The sequence below is a fragment of the Coloeus monedula genome, assembly GCF_965178545.1.
Source record: "Coloeus monedula genome assembly, chromosome: 6".
Lineage (NCBI taxonomy): Eukaryota > Metazoa > Chordata > Aves > Passeriformes > Corvidae > Coloeus > Coloeus monedula.
Genome location: NC_138786.1, coordinates 44,545,717 through 44,561,001, shown reverse-complemented (window position 1 = coordinate 44,561,001; position 15,285 = coordinate 44,545,717). Strand labels below are relative to the sequence as shown.

The following is a 15,285-nucleotide window of genomic DNA, read 5'->3' as shown; positions in this document are numbered from 1 at the left end:
GTTATGTGTTGCCCATTTATCTGTTGAATGTTCATTGATCTTTTGTAGAAATACATTAAAATAGATATTTTACAATCTGAGTGCCTTTTGTTTCAGCTCAATAAAGTCCTTATCTTATTATCCCATGTTCCTCATTTCTCTAATCCCTGTTGTTTCCTTTGAGCAGACCTCAGTTCTTTCAGGACTCTTCTGCAAAATCTCACATGGCCCTTCAGAAAGCTGAGCTTTGTTTACAGGGCACAGCAGCTGTGGGGGCCCTGTTGTTTTCCTTCACATTGGTCACATTCTGTGCTCAGCTCTTGTCTCTCCGCCACCACCAAACCAGCTATGTAGTTTGGTGATAGAGGCAGTAAGGCTTCCTATCACACTGTCCACCCCTTTTTTTTTTCCTCCCTAATCTTGTCCTGTACTCTGAAGAGATCTGTTAGGTCCCTTCCACATTTCAAGAATGCAGAAGTTTTTCCATTTAGCTTTCTGTGGTGTATTTTGTAGAGGGATTGTCCTGACACTGTCAGAGCTCCACCCTGTCCAGCCGTTGTACCCTGCCTAATTTCTACTTCTAGTACCTCAGGACAGAAATTTTCAGGATTCCCTGTTCCTCCCCACTCTGCATTCCCATCAGAGGAATGGTGAACATCATTTGGGGATGAAATAGGACACACAGCTAAGACTAGGTGATGATGAGGGTTGCTAAAACTTAACAATGAGAAAAGAAATCAGTGCATCTGAGAAGTTATTCAGGACTAGCATATAGAAATTTGGACCTTGTATACTCTTGTGTTTTGCCCCCAGCCAGAATCGTAGCTTGGACTGAAGATGCTTGTTAAAGATGGAAGGATGGGAAGTTACAATCAGCACAGAGGACAGAAGTATAGCTTTCTTCTTCACTTCTCACCATAGTGCTGTGATGACATAATGAGTTACATCTTTCCATCCTTCATGTGCAGGTCTCTTTTGCTCAAACTCTCACGCTTAACAGAGGCCCACACCTTTCTGTTCACTGTAATCACACCAGCGTGGTCCAGGGGAGGAAGGAAGAAATTGCTTGTTGGATCATTTCTGTTTGGCTGCTTCTGTGCAGTGACCCTGAATAATCCCGCGTACGGTGGCGGCTACACACACACATACAAAAAGGAAAAACAAAACTCCAAATGACATAAGATAGGCAACAGCCCAGTATTTGGTTCTGTTGATTTCCTGCAATTGTGAATAGCTGCACAACAGCTGTGGTTTTATGGTGGGAGCCTGCTGGACTGGTAGTGCTAGTAGGGGAGTCTCAGGCCTGGAACAGATAAGTGTGGAAAAGGGGGAATGGCCTCATCAATCAGAGCAATATATTGTAAAACGAGCCATTCTGTCATAGCAGCCTCCCAGGCTGGTCAACAGCTGCCTTGATGTTGGAGATGACATGCTGATAACACCGGGGAATGATAACAAGACTCTCAGACTTGGGCAAGGGCTGTATAGCAGGACCATTAATTAAAATGTCTTTGGATGAACAAGCTGACAAGTTTTCTGTGTTCCACCCTCTTTGGGAGTCCTTTTGTTATACGTATACAACGGGTGAGCTGGGTCAACTCCGGTAATTTCCAACGTTGGCTGAAGTTGTTGATGGTACGGTTGTGCTCGTCAGACTGGCAGGGCAGACATGAACTCTGACTGTACAGCCATGCTTTTCTTAAAACTCTCCAAGACAGCCCCTGCAGCATTACTTTTTTGTGAGTGGGCAAAAACTGAGATCAGTGTCACTGTAAAGGAGGCTGAAGTTTGGTTACCAATAGTGGGAATATTTCTTCTTACTGTGTCCTGTCTCTAAATTGTCTTGCTCAACATATATGCAAAACACATCTTTAAAGGCCTCAAGAGGTGGAAACCGGCAGTGCAGCACCCTGACTCCTCCCTGCAACCGCCTTAGCAACAGCCCAGTATGAATTTTGAAGATAATAACAGAACAATAACCAAATAAAGTGGTGCCTATCTGAGTGTAACAAGCGTATTTCAGGATCTGTTGCTGCAAGTATTTGCTTTCCAAGGTCTTGATAAGACTTTTTCACTTGCCTCCAATATTTTTTGGTGGAATCCTCCCTGCCTGTAAATAATGGGGGCAGTACCCCGTTTCTCAGCCTGTGGGAGGAACAAACACGAAGAAGCAAGAGCCCAGCATTTCTCCTTACAGTTCACAGCCAGTACGGTATTTAAGCCTTGAGCCTTAGCTGTTTACTCCAGTTCCTCCACCTTCCTCTTTGTTCTCATCCAGATACACGTGCTTGCAACAGCCAATGCACAAAGAGCTGCCTTGACACACGAGTTAAGTTTTGCTCAGCCAAGGGCCACAGCTTCTACTGTCTCCAATTATTTTATTCCCTACAGGAGCTTCCTTGCTTATCCCCTTTATCCTGTGTGGTTCCTAGAAAGCCCACAAGCTTTCACATGACTTATGATAGCCTATTTATCAAACACACGTGACAACAGCCATTAACACTTCCCATTACATCAGTATTTTTGCTTTGCTACAGATAGAAAACTTGTGGAGCAGAGGCCATAAACTGCTAGCTGAAGGTCACTTAGACAATCACATGGTTCAGATTAGCACCTAAGACTTTTGCAGCCCATTCCTGTGTCATATCCTTTGCATCATCCTGCTTCTCAGGCACCTTTAATTAACATTTTTTGTTGAGGGTGTGGGTGTTGAGCTGGCAGGTGCATCTTCAGTGATAGCCGTGGGGGTCAGGCATTGCACATAGATCAGGCTGTCCTTTCTGTTTTCTCATACTATTTCCGGCCAGTTGCCTTCAGTCCTTTGTGTTATGTGTCAAAAGTCCCTCCAAAATGAAAAAAAAACCAAAACAAATTCAGATACACGTGGCTTTGTTACAGATCTTCTCACCTTTGCACTGAGCACCTCACCTGCTAGCTCATAAAACTTCCCTGTAGCCTGGAGCTCACATATGCTTTGAGTCAAGAAGAACTGGCCAAACTGGCTACTCTCCTTGTTACTCTCCTGCAGTTACATGGTCTTCTCTGCATTTTAAACAGGAAACGTTTGCATAACAAGCTACAGGGGTGAAAAGTATTAGCATTAGGCAAAAGTTGAGCACTGCTATCTTCCATAATTTATAGCTATGTATCAAGTGTGTTGACTATGAAACACATTTGTCCTTACAGTTCACCAGGTAACTAAATTATTAAAATATATAACTGAAATTGAAGTTTTGATAGGATCTTACATTAGAAATTCCTAAATGGGTCTTTGGGGTTTTTTTAAATATCACCAGTGACATAACTTGTAAATCATTTTGATACTGCTCAGGGTAAAGGTAGTGTATCAATATGAGATTACCTTGTGACCGGATGACCTGAGATATGTGGACATATCTGGCAGACAGGATGTGAGCTGCTGACTTGATATGATATAAAACTTGATCCTGGGAAATGCCTTGGGCACAGGAATGAGGAAGTTAGCGCTACTATTTTTAAATGCTGTGAGGAGCCAGAACTGTTTGCAATAGTGCGTTTTGAAGATGTAAAATATCCTGTCTCTTTCTAAATGATGTGCAATGTTTATTTTTGTAAGCAGTGGATTGAGCACTGGTACAGGCTTATGCAACATCCCTGTGTACTGACTTGGTTTTTTTTGCTAAAGAGTCAGCACAAGACTGAGCAGATAGTTAGTGTGACACTGGCTTCAGCCATGCATGAACTGCCCACCTAGGAATCAGAAAACCAGTTATTTTGCATTGACTACCAAGTTGTCATCAGCTGATGTTACCATTTGTGGTCATTACCAGTACAGTTTCTGAACTGATGGACTGACAGTAGCAAACCCAGAGTGTTTCAGCCACTCAGCACACATGATGGTCTCCTGCTCTGGATTCTCCTGTGGCTATGGGAACATTTCTCACATTTATTCAGCAGGGCCAGACCCCACACCTATGCAGTACTGCAGCGGCCATTTGAATCCGTAACTCAATGCATGGGACCACAGTGTGTTGCTTTGCAGTCAAAGGTTATGCTGCTCAGTGGGACCCCAGATACTGAGCCCGTAGCTGGCACATTTCCACCTGCAGTCTGGCACTGCAAATGTCAGGCTTATTCCATGTGGTATTACCTCAAGCACTCAAGACAAAACTAACAAGGTCTGCAAACCTCTGTATTTTGTTACTGGTCCACCATATATTGCTTGAAAAATTATGGCATAATGAAGTAATGTATTGTCTGTGTGTGAGGCATTTATGTAATTTCCTTTTGCAAAATAGAGCTTGTTCAATGGATGGTAGCATCAGCTCCTCCAAGATGGAGTGGGATTGTCTTTGCATTTATAGGGCTGACTACAGATTTGTTCTGCTAGCTGAATATCAACTTCATGCAGCATCCTGGGCTTGCAGAAGCATTTCTCTTTCCTTATTCAGTCTCATTTCTTCATGAGGTCAATAGTCTCATCTCAGTGGCAGTTCCACTGTTGAAGGATATGCTGTATGTACTGTGTATTAAAATCAGAGAGGGAGGCAGACATCTGTGGAGAGAAGCAAAGTACAAACTACTCTGAGGAAAACTGACTTCATTTATCTTTGCCAGAGTACTTTTAAAGGAACCACTTTTGAAAAACGTCATGCACGTCTTGTTCTTCTCATTTGCTCCTTGTTCTCCTTGTGGATGAAAGATGAAGTAGCGTGATTAATTCTTCTGCAGAGAATCTGTCATTCTCTCATTGATCTCTCTGCTGGAATAGGTTCAGCTTTGTCTTTTCCAGCTCTTCACACACAGGCTTTGCCTTGCCTACCCAAACTGGGAGTGTAAGTACTCCCATGGCAGTAATAATGACTTAAGTCTAGGGTGTAGTCACTGTCTTGGTAACGTCTGGGCTGAGCACACCTTGCTGAGAACACAGTTAGATGACATAGTGGTAAAAATATGTCAGTCTTATCTATGCCATGTCTTCAGGCATAGAAACGAAGGTGCTTTGTAATGAATCATGTAGGTATGCTTGCTTGCTAAGACGTTTACTTTATAAATATACCTGTTTGTTTAACAGAAGCAAGGTCTCAGGTAGAATGTTGGGGTCCCTTCCCACACTCCCCACACTTGAAGAAGGAGGTTTTAATCTTTTCTCCACCACTTATGTGAGATCTGTTCACAACTTGGCTCTGATTATAAATAAATAGTATTATGTCACATGTATCATGTGAATTCTTTGAACAGGCATAGTCTTGTCTAAATCCTGTAAAAATCTGGAACACTTCCTCCAATTATATCAGTGTTAATATACCACCTTCTGGCCAGCTAATGGAAACACATGAACTGATCTTCAGGATCTTTCTAGATCTGTGACTCTCAAAATCTAAATCAAAAAAGCCTTTTTTTCTGTAGTAGTTGTGGGACCCAGTCACTACCATTGCATTACACAAGAGAAGAACTCCACTCTTTTAAGTATCTTAAGAGAACAAAAAGTGTTTACTTCAATTTCTTTTTAGAGTAGCCATCTTTACTGGAAAAAAAAAAAAAAAACCGGGTTTAAGTGATAAACAGTGCTTTTACTTAGAAAACATTTACTATGAAATGTTTTCCAGCTATGACTAGGAGAATTTTATTACTTTTAAAAGTTACTGCCTCTACCATGTAATTCTTGCCTGACGTGAAGATCTAAGAGTTTCTCCAAGATACTAACAACCTTGTCCATAACTTGCATGAACTATGTCAAATTTGGAGTCTACTGTTCAAATGATAAATTGGTATTAATTGGAGACACAGGCACACAGGCACTTGCATTTCAAAGCTATATATCTCTCGTTGCTGCAATGTTCTGGTGATTTCTGGATAGGTTGTATGCTTGTTCTTGACTGCAATTCTGTCTAGGAATATTAGTACACTAACTTCTAAGTGTTTACAGGCTAAAAACGAAGCAGTAGATCTGGAAAGAGCATTTTCTGAATATGGACATCTGCTGCACAAATTGCACAAATCTAATTTATCCGATTTGTGCACAATGTGTTACAGATGCCTGGTTTTGTCTTAAGACTAGCTAGATCCGTTCTGATTTCTTAGGGCACTGCACAGCACACGCTGCAGAACATGTAAGGAACTTTTACAAACCTGTAGTTGCAGCCAAGATCTGTACAAGGAAAAAGGGAGTTCCCTGTACACAGACTATGGATTGCTGAAATATTTTTTCAGTTACTCCATACCACATCTGACATGTTGGTGGTATGGAATTCTTTTTATGAACCAGAGTTTTAACTACTCGATAAACATAACACAATAAAAATATTGAGTATTTTTAAATTAAATCATGCGGGAAAGTTCTGTGTTGTAAACTAATTTTATCTTGAACATTTTCTTTATTCAAGGAAGAGTGAAAGGGTTGTGATTGAATTAATTAGTTTCTCCAGTTGAATAAAGATAAACAGAGAAGAGGAAATTGATAGCTTCCTACATAGCTGGTTGCAATGAGACTTACAGCTGCAACTACCACTGCTCTGGTAGTCTGATACCAGTGTCTTAATGGTTTGGAAGATGTTCTTTTCCTTCTCCAAGCAGCAAGTGGTGGCATGAGTGGAGGAGACACGAGACAAATCATTCTGGGCAATGAAGCGCTGCAAGCACAAACGGCTGAAATACAGTAGTCCTACCTTCCCAAAAACAGACTTCTGTGTAGATAGAGAACTGTAAGAAAAAGTCAAAATATCAATGGAATAAGTCAAAAAAGCTTCTGGGGTCCTTTAAGATCGTACGTAGAGGACTGTCCTTTTCAACAGTTTTTCTTGCAGTGTGAGGGCTGCTGCAACCTAGCTGTGAGGGCTGAGTCATCATTTTCTTGTATTTCATCTTCAGTTTAGTACCTCCATGATGGCTTACATTTAAAATGAAATACAGCAGTTCATATAGAGACTTATGGGGATAAATTAATTGAAGCTAGATGAAATTCATTGTGTTTTAAATAGATCTGGAAGCTCTGTGATATAACTTCTTTGTAGCTTCAGATGATTTAAATTCTTTTGACAATTAAGCTTCTAGGACTTGTGATGAATTTCGAATAGTTAACCAAGCAACAGGCATTGTATTTAAGTAGTTCCTAACCCACTGCTGGGAACAGTCTATGTAGTACTACTGCAGTATGGATTTGAAATTCAACTACACTAGGTTTAAGCAGGCCAGTGATTTACATGGCCTAAATTTAGACAATCATGTTCGAAGAGATGTTGTGATTTGGCAGAGTATTATGAATTGAGAAGTTACCTAAGGATGAATCCATTCAACATGATGTGAGAAGTCAGTCAAGTGGGAAAGGTATGAATAAGGGAGGGAACCGCAGAGATAAGATCCGTGACTTCAGTCTTTCATCTTGCACCTTCTCCTGCTGGTTACTTAGTCTGTGGTGATTTTGAAATGTCTCTTAGCTGTGCCATAAAACGTAACTTTCGTACTAACAGTTCAACATGCTGGAGAATTAAATTGCTGTTAAATTTTTGTATGCAGTGTGTTCAGTAGCAAGATTAAAAGGCATGGACTGTGTGAGCAGTCACCTCTTCTACATGCCAGAACTTGCAGAGATGCTCAAAAGTCTGAGGAATGCTTACAAACCTATCTTGCAACCTGATGGGTGTTGGTGGTCAAGAGGTTTGGGGTTTTCCAGCCACTCTCCTAATCTTTCTGAAAAGAGGCAAGGTGCATGCATCTTCTTCCGTCTCCAAAATCTGTTGTGAAGCTCATGGGAAGAAGGTGTCCTGCAAGCTTGTGAGAGGGCATTTCTAGGTATTTCCTTAATGTTACCACTCACTAACTAATAACAAAGGTACCTAGGAAGCATGCAGAGGTAATAACTGCTATCCTCACAGGGATTTCTTCTGTGCAAAATAAGCAGGTGGTACCCTCCTGTTGACAAGAAGTCTTCTGTGCTTTGAGCTGTATATTCTTGCAACTGGTTTCCATGGCACTTTTCTACTGTATGTTTATGCTGGTGTCTGCAGCAGTAACAGATTTGACCTTCTACCATTAACAGAGCTGTGATAAAAGGAAAGATGACAAAACCAGGCCTGGCTTCATAGCTTGTAATAAACTTGAAAGTCTTTTCTAGTGTGTAGGTGCAACAGGACTATTCATTGAGTTAGTTTATAGGTTTATATCTACCTCTGTGACACTTAACCACTTACACTGTGTTCTGTGAGAGTCCTGGAAATGTGCTGGATACTGAGGTACAGAGGGACAGTGTTCCACTTGTGACACTTTTACAGTCAGAAATTAGAAAAAAGTGGGAAGAGAACCAGAAGCTGTGATGTGATGTGATAGTGATGAAGTGTTTTCGCAGAGCCACATGAGAGGTTGGTGTCAAGGCTGGAAATAGGAGTCCAGTTGTATCACTTCAGAGTGATGGCCCATTCACTTTAAATATCTTTTAAATTACTCCATCTGTCTTGGTAAGATCAGAATCATGACAGACCGCCCCAAAGAATGTGCACAGACACAGTTGTAGTGACCTGGATATGGGAAAGAAATGCAAGAAAATGACCAGATACAGATGTCACGGAAACTGTGTGGAAGTATGGCCTTTGTCATGGAGACATAACTGTGCAACGGCCTGGTCCTTGATTTCTTCCAGGTTCTGTCTATCTCCATTTTCTGCTTTTCTATAATTGCTTATACAGAGAAACCACAGGTTTTGTTGCTGGCATCCTCATGACCTGGTTTATCTTTAAAGACCAGGTCTGTATAGAAGTGTCTGGTGGACTTTATTTAAAGAGTCCTAGAAGAGATCCAGCTACGCCAACAGAAATCTTAGCAGTGCTTGCTTTGTCTGAGGGACTGGTGTAGGCTACATCAGGGAAGTGAGCACCCCTTTGGAAGGTGTGACATATTAAGGCTATTAAAGTTCAAAGAGCTATCTGAATTATACATAAATTAATATATTCAGGTAACAGAAACAGTCACGTCATGAAGCTCTGAGCTAATTTCTCTCAAGAGGCAAAATAGATGAGTACTCAGAAATGTGAAAATTCAGACATTTGCTCAGATCCATTTCTGAAAGTTGTTATCTGCCTTTTTTGAAAGATGTGTAATACCCTCAGATCTTCTTCCTACTTCCATGGCACAGTTTTGATCACAAACACTTTGCAATATCAATGTCCTTTAGCAGTTGGATGGCTGCCTTTCCCCCAGGCACAAGTAATGTGATACTGCCTGGTGGTTTTGGCCAAAGTAGTCATGGTTTAGCCAAATAGAAAAACAAAAAGATGATACATTAAAGCGAACCGAAGCTTTCTTTCCTTGTCATGTCAGTCACAAGAGGCCAATCACAATGAGAGGTTCTACACCCATTGCAACAATGATGTCTTCCAGTTTATCATACTGAAATGATTAACCATTTTGCTACTGAACACTTACAAAGACAACAAAATTTTAAGAGGCCTGTGGAGGAAAAATAAAGTTAAGATGCAAGTTGGCCTTTTATTGTTGACTGGGGACCTAATTGTCCAAATTATTTAATGGCCTGGTAATGCAGGTCAGACAGTGTGCAGTAAGGTGCAGCCAGTGCTGGTTGCTGGCACCATGTAGATAAAGGAATGAATGCAGAGATGCAGAGTTGTGTGGGCAGCTCAAGGCTGCTCCCTCCACAGCTCACATTGCAGGTGTCTCTGGGAAAGGAGACCAAGCTGCTGCCCCTTTCACCTCCTCTGTAAATCTGCTCCTGTGTTTTGTTGCTGGCTGGAGCTACCTGTCAGATTGGAATCTACCAAGGTCACACAATTAAAAGATATTTTAATTTTGCTAAGTAAACACTTATCAAAGTCATTTGCTTAGGAAAACTAAGTCAGGAAGTCAAAAAGGAAAAAACAAGTGCTTTCTTTTGATCAGTTATGCCTTTTTTATGCAGATCTAGTCTTTATCAGCCAGGAGTCACTCTAGATTGAGGACTGTCCTCACTCCATCAGCAAGCTGTCCTCTAAGAATCACAGAATCGTTAAGGCTGGAAAAGACCTCTCAGAGCATTGATTCCAACCATTAACCTAACACTACCAAGTCCACTATGAACCCATGTCCCTAAGTGCCACATCTACATATTTTGATTGTTCTGTAGGAAGGAATTTTGAGAGCAGGTATGAAAGCAAGAAATTAGTCTAGGAACTTGTTTCCTTAAGTGTCATCTCCCAGACTTACAAGAGTGCTGCCAAACTGAAGGATTTGTGCATTTTAAACTTTAGCACACATGTTCAGGAACTCATCAAAAGTCAAGAAGGGAAAAATCTGAAGTAATCATCTAAGCCATCCTCTAACATTATCAAGTTTTTTTACCATGCTGTATTTGCAGCAGAGGTGCCAGTATTTCTCTTGGGATTCACTATTTCATCTAGATCTCAGTAACTTTCTTTGGCTGCTTAGCTCATTAGCATATTGGTATTTTTATCTTCCTGGCTTAGTCATTCTCTTACAGACAAAGCTAAAAACCTGTTTTTTCTAGAACCACCTCTGTATTTTTCAAACATTTGTAAACCCAACCATATGGTGCTTTGGCAGCAGTAGAATGTACATTTGATCTTAGTTTGGGAAAGAAAGATTATTTCATTTCCCAGGTTTGACACTTCCACATATCAAATCAAATAACAGTTTACAGATTTTTTTTCTAGAAAATAAAAACTATGCAATTATTACATATGAAACTATATATTATTACATATGTGAAACCAGAATCTGTTAATGATTCTGCTGTGTTTCTGGGCATCTGGATCAAAGAAAGCAATACATATTACAAAACTTGTTCAGCTTAGAAAGAAATTTTTCAGGTGATTTCTGTGTGGTTTTCACATGAACTGTCAAGGAGGCATTCTCATCTGCCTGTCAAATTTACCAGAGGTTTTAATACTTTATTTGTGGAATCACATTTGGTTTCTGCAGTTCAAAGATTAAGATACAGGAAGGGAGAAAATTGCCAGCAGAGAAGAGGTGGTCTACTCTTAAGCAACCCAGATCTTATAAACACTGGAATTTTAGAAGTCCTAAAAGAAACAGGCAGTGTTTTCCCAGAAATACCATAAAACCTTTGCTTCAAGGGGCTACACACTGGATGACCAAAGTCCTGGAAAGATGTGGGACAGCATAGACAACATATTGGTGTGGACTGAGGATCAGAACAATATCAGATTATTCTTGGTGGGTTCTTTATTACTTTCTCACTCAGAGTGTGGTTGTAGATAATAGTCAGTTGGGTTGTTGTTTTTTCCCCGCCAAATCTGTTTATAGCCTTGTGGCAGTACTTAGCAGATAAAGAATCCAGCACTGCACCTGGTGGTGTGACAGTAGTAGGGGCCACAGACAGGCACTGTGCAAAGCTGGGAGTGAGATGGCAGGATAGAGAAGAAAACCTGAGAAACTGAGACAATGGCACTTCTTTCCAAATACACTTTGCAATGCATGGGTAGTCTGTAAAACCTATCTGTTCTTGTCATTGCTTTGTATTACTGTGGCTTGAAAAGCAAATTGGTATCATTAACCTTCATATATAATTCTAAATTGTAATAACCCTTTGAACTTGGATCATATGTTTTGTCCTTAGATCAGAAGGTTGGGTAAACTTACATATTGCTGGAATGAGAGGCCCAGAATATCAAGTTAGCCAAGACATTATAATGAGCTCATGGCAGCACTTTGGCTAGCCTGAATATTCCCTATTTCATATTCTAAATGGTAACTGAAATAAAAATTCAAATTGTCTGTTATGATTGAGGCAGAATGGAAATCAAGCTCATCTTTTTTGGGAACTGGTGGCAATTTAAATAATTACTTAAAATAGTTTGTTGTTGTTGTAAATATTGCTCAAATCACAGGTGCACAGCTATACCACAGTGCTACATTTTACACTTACTACTCGCTTGTACTGAAGAACAGTGACTTATGTAAAACATGGGATGTCTGGGAGAAGCAAAAAGCACAAATGCCAGCACTGCTTTATCATGTAGAGCAAACCTGCAGTGCAACTACAGAGTATAATTTCATACTGGCTGCTCATTTTTAGTAGCACTCTGATTCATTAGCTCAGTGGGAAGAAAATGGGAGGAAAATCATTAAATTTCTGAACACTGAGGATTTGTGCTCATTTTGGAAAACACCTTATTACCACTGCAGTGATCCTGGGAAGAGCTGGGACTGAAACAGCACACTGTGATACAGTTTTCTACAAAGTGTCTTGGCACAGCGTGAGACTAGGAAAAGAGCAGTCAAAGGTGCCGTGTCCTGAGAGAGAATGAGGGCAGCTTCCACAACACAAGTCAAAAATATATTTTTCCTTATCCTAACATATATGCCTAGATCACAGCTTCTCTGAGAGATGTTTCAGAGACATCCAAGGACTGTCAGACTCTTGCACACTGGGTAGTGTTCAGTTTCTTTACTGAACACATCCTGGGCAAAAACCACACCTAGGCACCTTTTACAGTGCCATCACCATACCCCTTGTGCTTTTGTGGTAACAGCAAATGCACAGACAAGTACGTGGGGACAGACTGGAGATGTGCTCTTCCTCAATGTTCATTCCTCTTCCTACTGGATTATTCTCTAGAGCAAAGGGTATGGGGACAGAAAAGGCAAAAATTATAATAAGAGTGAGGGAACACTCCAGGCAAAGAACAAAAGATATCTGTAGAGAAGAAATGCATCCTGAAAGTTCAGAGAGGGAAGTTTTAAAAAACCACCATGACATGGTTTCTCCTTTAGGTCATTATGTTGGGATGAGATCAATACAATCATTGCTGTCATTCCTTTAATATTTCTTTCTGGATTCCTTTTCTGTGTTCAGCTGTGTATTTTTTCATTAATTCTTGTCAGACTCCTTAGCATTTTAGCCAAGTCTTTTGACTGTCTTATTCTTGCCTGACGTATGAATAGGCCTTCCTTGAGCATGCAGACTGTGGGGTTTTTTTTGAGGAGAGAACTAGGTAACTTTAGAATAATTAGCTGAAATTTCCTCCCCTCCCCTCTTCTTTTAAAGACAATTCCTCGTCTCTCCAGGAAGATGAAGAGATAGATATGGAGGCTGTCAACTGGCAGCTGAACAACACCTCCATGAATGGCCATTCATCTACCCCAACCACAGTTCGCTTTCCCAGCTGGGTGACTTTTGATGACAATGAAGTCAGTTTTTCACCACAGAGCCTTTCTCCCTTGAAAACAGATACCCCACCTGCAGAAGCACAGGCTCCAGATGTTAACTTTAATCTCACTGCATCCTTGAAGAAAAGAGAACGTCCTAAAAGCACATTGGGAGACCTCTCCAAAGTTCAAAAACTAGATCTCTCCTCCTTAGCCAAGTTGCCTTCTGTTGAAACACCACCCTGGAGCGCTACTAATCCGTTTCTGGATGAGTCTCTTCGAGATGTCCAACCCTCGCCCATCAATCCATTCAGCTCATTCTTTGAGGAGCAAGAGAGGCGTTCCAAAAGCTCTTCTCTCTCCAGTGCTCCAGGCAAAAACCAAAGAGACTCTCTCATTATTCTCCATCAAGAGCCTGATGCTATCAGTTTCCATGAGGCAAACAAAACTGTAACCCACACAGATGCTTTAGAGCAGCTCAAACAGCTCCAGATTGGAGACCCAGATCACGTGAGTAGTCCTACCTTGCCTGATGATGACCCCATGATGCCATATGATCTGGATGCAGCTTTATTTAACCTGGCACCAGCTCAGCCAAAGGATGGATGGCCAATGATGCTCAGAATCCCAGAGAAGAAGAACATCATGTCATCCAGGCACTGGGGACCAATATATGTCAAGCTGACCAAGAGTGGATGTATACAGCTTTTTTATGAGAAGGGACTAGAGAAGCCTTTCCGGGAACTCAAACTTGAAATCAATCATGAGATTTCAGAGCGCAAACTCCAGAACTATGATGAGAATGGAAGGATACACAGTGTGCGGTTGGATCGTACGACGTACAAGGAGAAAAAGAAGTATCAGCCTAAGCCAGCCATTGCACACACTGCAGAGAGAGAGCAAATTATCAAGCTTGGGACTACAGATTATGAAGACTTCCTTAGCTTCATCACTGCTGTGCAAGATACACTGATGAATTTGCCAGCTTCATCAGCAGATCTGAGCACAGTGGGACTGAATTATCAAGAAGAAGAAATCACTGTGGATGTCAGGGATGAGTTTCATGGCGTCTTGGGCAAGGGAGATAGTGTGATTCTCCAGCACAGTGTGCTGACTCATATCTATGTTCTCAGCTTCCTTTCTGGCCTGGCAGAATGCAGACTGGGCCTTAACGATATCCTGATCAAAGGGAATGAAATAGTTGCAAGGCAGGATATTATGCCCACTACTACCACTAAGTGGATTAAATTATACAGCTGCCGGTTCCATTCATGTGTGGATGAGGATGTGTTTAATAACTCCCGTATTATCCTGTTCAACCCCTTGGATGCCTGCCGGTTTGAACTGATGAGATTCAGGACTGTCTTTGCTGAGAAAACTTTGCCTTTTACTCTGAGGACAGCTGCCAGCATCAATGGTGCTGAGGTGGAGGTGCAGAGCTGGCTGATGATGTCCACGGGGTTCTCTTCCAATCATGACCCTTTAACTCAGGTCCCTTGTGAAAACGTGATGATCCGCTACCCTGTGCCAAATGAGTGGGTGAAGAACTTCCGCAGGGAGAGTGTCCTGGGGGAGAAATCTTTGAAAGCCAAGGTGAACAAGGGAGCCACTTTTGGATCAACCAGTCTGTCTGGTTCTGAGCCAGTAATGAGAGTAACTTTGGGAACTGCCAAATATGAGCATGCCTTTAATTCCATCGTATGGAGGATAAACCGACTGCCTGACAAAAACTCAGGTGAGTGGTGCATACCATCTCCGCAGGAATAACCTAAAACAAGTTCTGTGTTTTGAAAGATAGGAAATACTGAGTTTAAATGGTGAGAGATATATCATCCTTTGTAGTATACCAAAAGACATAAGTTAGTTGCATGAAACATTTATCTGACCCTTCATTGCAATAGTTTTACACATACTACAAATATAGCTAATGACAGAAACAGTTCAAGGTTTTCTAGATACAAAAATATGTGTTCTCTGTCTGCTTGGAGGTATTTAAGAGAGGTGTAGATGTGGTAATTAGGGACATGATTTAGTGGTAGACTAGATTCATGCTAGGTTAATGGTTGGACTTGATGATCTTAAAGGTATTTTCCAATTAAATGGTTCTGTGATTCTTTGGTTTTGAAACCTAGGCACCAGCTCAGTACTGTGTGCTCAGGGAAGCAGGGCTTTTTCAGTCAACTTGCAAAAGCAAGATTCTGTGCTATGGGG

The 15,285-nt window shown here is 41.2% G+C and overlaps 1 protein-coding gene across 1 annotated transcript in view; it reads left to right on the top strand.

Annotated features, from left to right (window-relative positions):
- STON2 (stonin 2) overlaps positions 1 to 15,285 on the top strand; it is a 74,961-nt gene that overhangs the window by 49,338 nt on the left and 10,338 nt on the right. Inside the window, exon 5 of the mRNA XM_082283794.1 lies at positions 12,974 to 14,809. Coding sequence (XP_082139920.1) covers positions 12,974 to 14,809 — 1,836 coding nt within the window. The remainder of the gene's footprint in view (positions 1 to 12,973; positions 14,810 to 15,285) is intronic.